General features: G+C 38.7%; 2 protein-coding genes across 4 annotated transcripts; one reads left to right on the top strand and one right to left on the bottom strand.

Moving 5' to 3' along the window:
- Positions 1 to 437: 437 nt before the first annotated feature.
- Positions 438 to 1851, top strand: LOC121594438 (caspase-like). The gene is made up of 2 exons (XM_041917683.1): positions 438 to 743; positions 842 to 1851. Exons 1-2 carry the CDS (start codon positions 685 to 687, stop codon positions 1659 to 1661), a joined length of 879 nt encoding a protein of 292 aa, XP_041773617.1. The 5' UTR covers positions 438 to 684; the 3' UTR covers positions 1662 to 1851.
- An 18-nt stretch (positions 1852 to 1869) lies between these two features.
- Positions 1870 to 2995, bottom strand: LOC121594437 (caspase-1-like). Of its 3 annotated transcripts, none has more exons than XM_041917679.1 (2): positions 2888 to 2995; positions 1870 to 2828 (listed from the first exon to the last, which is right to left on the bottom strand). In XM_041917679.1, the coding sequence occupies exons 1-2, from the start codon at positions 2944 to 2946 to the stop codon at positions 1958 to 1960; spliced, it is 930 nt and encodes a 309-aa protein (XP_041773613.1). In that variant the 5' UTR covers positions 2947 to 2995; the 3' UTR covers positions 1870 to 1957. The 3 variants fall into 3 exon arrangements, with proteins under 3 accessions (XP_041773613.1, XP_041773616.1, XP_041773615.1); XM_041917682.1 differs by having other exon boundaries at positions 1870 to 2817; positions 2888 to 2977; XM_041917681.1 differs by having other exon boundaries at positions 1870 to 2820; positions 2888 to 2964.
- Between the last annotated feature and the right edge of the window lie 595 nt (positions 2996 to 3590).

Genomic DNA, 3590 nt, shown 5'->3' with positions numbered 1-3590 from the left:
TGCAATATGCTGTGTCGGAACAAGTACCAAGCCCTTACTGATATCAAGGCCTACTAGGGGCCAGACAAATTTTTGATATATTCTAGAACATCAAGGCAATCATGTAACATTAAAAAGTGATATAGCCAGAGCTGTATATAAAGAAGTTGAATAAAAACATGCTGAATGTTTGGATTTGGAATGGAATTTGAAGCTGTCCGTAATTTGATTCATAACGGTATTTTAACCGGAGCATTCCATGGTTTTCTAAGTTGCTCTATGATGAAAGCTGCATCAATTGTTGTTCTTGAAATGTATTCTGATTATCTCTAAACATGCTACAAATGCCAGGAGAGACTACCCCATTCAGAAAAATTCAGTAATAAGGTTGTAGTGCCAATAAATAAGGAAAAGACTATAAATTATGTAATAGAAATGTTCATTTTTATAAAATATTCTAAACTTGCCATAGTGTGACATCATCAGCGTATACAAACGTTAACACTTATGGGATCATATATTGATAAGGTAAACGGCAGGTAAAAATGAACATTCTATTAGGGCGTATACTGGTTATATTTTTATTTGATCAAGGACTGATAAGACTCTATAATATGCTTGGTATCTCGAGTACACCTGAAACGATAGGCCACCCATTAGGATAGAACTCGTCAACGTAGCAGTTTGTAACGCAGCTGCAATTTAATGGACGATTTACCGCCTGAGCCCACTCCGGATAACAAATTTTCCGATGGAAATATACCGTGAGTAGCTTTAACAAGTAATAATTTCATAATATTCTTATAAAACGAACCAACTGAAACGAACCACATAATGAATTAATACATTTTTTTTTCATAAGTTCGATAGCACAAACCGACCAGATTGCATCAAGACAACGTTCCCAGAATGCACAAGAAGCGCTACAAGAAGAAGAGTATGACACAAACCATCGGCGACGTGGTATGGCAATTGTTTTAAACCATGAGAATTTCGAGTTGATGAGCAAACGCGAAGGTACAAACAGGGATCGTGATGCAGCAACAGCGGTCTTAACCAGTATGCAGTTTGACGTTCGTGTCTACAATGATCTTGGTCGTGATGAGCTTTTCTGCGTGTTGCTTGATCTTGCCAGTGAGGATCACTCCGATTGCGATTGTTTATTAGTAATGGTAATGACCCATGGAGACGATGACGTTTTGTATGCGTACGATGGTCCTTACAGTGTAGACAAATTATGGGAGAGTTTTATGGGCAACGCATGCACTACGCTACTTGGCAAGCCGAAGCTGTTTTTCGTCCAAGCCTGCCGTGGAAGCACATTCGATAAAGGGGTGAAGCTGGGCTGTCGCGATTTGGATAGTGACCATTTCTCATCGCACAAGTATGTCATTCCGACTACGGCCGATTTGTTGGTGATGTACTCATCATATAAGGGCCATGTGTCATGGAGAAGCCCCAGGGGAGGATCTTGGTTTATACAGGCACTATGCGTGGAATTGGAAACGAATTGGAAGCGCATGGAATTGTTGCAGCTGTTGACGGCCGTTTCGCGAAGAGTAGCTTATGATTATCAGTCAAACGTGCCGAGCAAGGGCAGAATGGATGCAATGAAACAAATGCCGTCCATTGTGTCGATGCTTACAAAGCTGGTTTATTTTCCTTTAAAGTTAACAAGATAAACATTATTGTTGCATTTGTTTTGAGATTCTAGCAAATATGTGCATTAAACGAAAACTTTGTCTGTAACTCAATGCCGGGACTGCTACAAATTTAATTTTTTGAAAATGAAACACAAGAGACAATTCACGGCCAATATGGATGAATAAAGTGTATTTGTAAGTTTGTACGGTTTTTTATAACGGTTTTTATAATTTTATAACTATTACTACTAGATTTTTCCTAGCTTAAAGTAATGTTAAAACACATTTGATTGATTAAACATCCATCGTATCGTATCGAGATAAAAACAAAAGTCTCATTTTTTTGAAAAATAAATTCGTCGGGTAAGCATCGAAACAATGCAAGGCATTTGCTTCTGACAGTCTATTTGGCTGTTATTGGGTACGTTGGATTGGAATTCATACGCTACTCTGCGCGATACAGATGTCAATAGCTGTAGCAACTCCTTGCTATTTCCATGCTCCCGCAGCTCATCACACAGCGCCCGAATAAACCAAGAACCGGTGCTAGGATTGCGCCACGCGTAATGGCCTTTATAGGTGGAGTACATAACCAGCAGATCGGCCATTGATGGAATAGCATACTGTATCGATGACTTAGGACACCCGCGACCTATGGTCGGCTGTGGTAGTTCTTGCATTGTGCAGGGAACAACGGTTTTAGCAACCTGTTTAATACATTGGCTAAAATGAACGCCCGTGTCAAAGCTGCTACCTCGACAAGCTTGTATGAAAAACAGTTTTGGTTTGCCGAGTAAAGAGGGGCACGAATCTCCGATAAAATTTTCCCAAAGTCGATCTACATTGAAAGTGCCATCTTTTGCATGCAAAACATCATCATCTCCGTGTGTCATAATCACCACGAGCAAACAGTCACTATTCTTGTGATCCTCTTCTGCCAAATCGTCGAGCACTTGTTTTATATCTTTTTTCGTTAAATCATCGTACACACGCACCTCAAACTGTAAATGGATCAGCACCTGTCTAATATTGTCACAATCCGCATCGGTTCCTTTGCGTTCGGAGGCATGGAGAAATTTCCGATGATTAAAAACTGCTGCCACACCACGCCGGTTATGGCTCATATTGTAATGAGCGTCGTCAACAGGTTCTAACTCATGAATCATTGAAGAAGAGATGGTTTCTGGAACGCTTGCTACTAGTGATCTAAAACATGATACAATGATAAGCTTAAAATTATAAATTGAAGTTTCGAAGTAACTTACAAAACCCGGGTATTGTTGTCCACCTCATCGAAAGCGGTAGAGAGTGTTGATGCGTTCATGGTTTTGCAGTGTAAAATATCTCTTCCGTGGACTCTGCAACAACCTACTGACAGGGCATGACTAATTATAGTGCCGTGTATTGAATGGTACGGTGCTTGATCGTAACGCTTATCATGTATGACATCATTTAATTTTCAAGTGTAACATACAGTAGTATTTGTGTGCGATACACGTATTTACCGGTAAACAGTAAATTGAGAAATTATATGTCTTGTGTGCGTTTAAATCGTTAAATTAAAGATCGCAAATTCAGGTAATTACAGTGAGTCGTGTGTGAATGGATTTTATTTTGTTCCTAAAATAAATAAAATCCATGAAACATTTTACATAGCACCACACTGACAAAAAGATGTAATATTTATTATATTTTTGCCAAAGCTTTTTTTATTACTCTTGGTGTGATCCACTGATAATAGCTATCAATTTCAATCAAGCATTGCATGATGCATTCCATTTTGTTCGAGGAGATTAATTGTTTAGTCTAGAATAGTGCCGTTATAGACGAACAGTGATCAAAATATACTGTATGCCAATAGGCAAAGTATAGTATACTAACCATATAGCTTCACTCACTAAATTTCCCCATCTACTCCATTAGGCCTAACAAATTGTTTTGTATGGTTAGTGAAAAATATGTTGCTTA

The sequence above is a fragment of the Anopheles merus genome, chromosome 2L, assembly GCF_017562075.2.
Source record: "Anopheles merus strain MAF chromosome 2L, AmerM5.1, whole genome shotgun sequence".
In the NCBI taxonomy this organism is placed as follows: Eukaryota; Metazoa; Arthropoda; class Insecta; order Diptera; family Culicidae; genus Anopheles; species Anopheles merus.
This window is presented reverse-complemented; position numbering and strand designations above follow the sequence as displayed.

What these genes read in the sequence shown, in the direction of transcription:
- LOC121594437 (XM_041917679.1), bottom strand. Translation starts at nt 2,946, where the DNA reads ATGAACGCATCAACACTCTCTACCGCTTTCGATGAGGTGGACAACAAT. An exon ending in GACAACAATACCCGGGTTTT is followed by an intron (nt 2,829 to 2,887) that starts GTAAGTTACTTC and finishes ATCATGTTTTAG; the next exon opens with ATCACTAGTAGCAAGCGTTC.
- LOC121594438 (XM_041917683.1), top strand. Translation starts at nt 685, where the DNA reads ATGGACGATTTACCGCCTGAGCCCACTCCGGATAACAAATTTTCCGAT. An exon ending in TTTTCCGATGGAAATATACC is followed by an intron (nt 744 to 841) that starts GTGAGTAGCTTT and finishes TTTTTTCATAAG; the next exon opens with TTCGATAGCACAAACCGACC.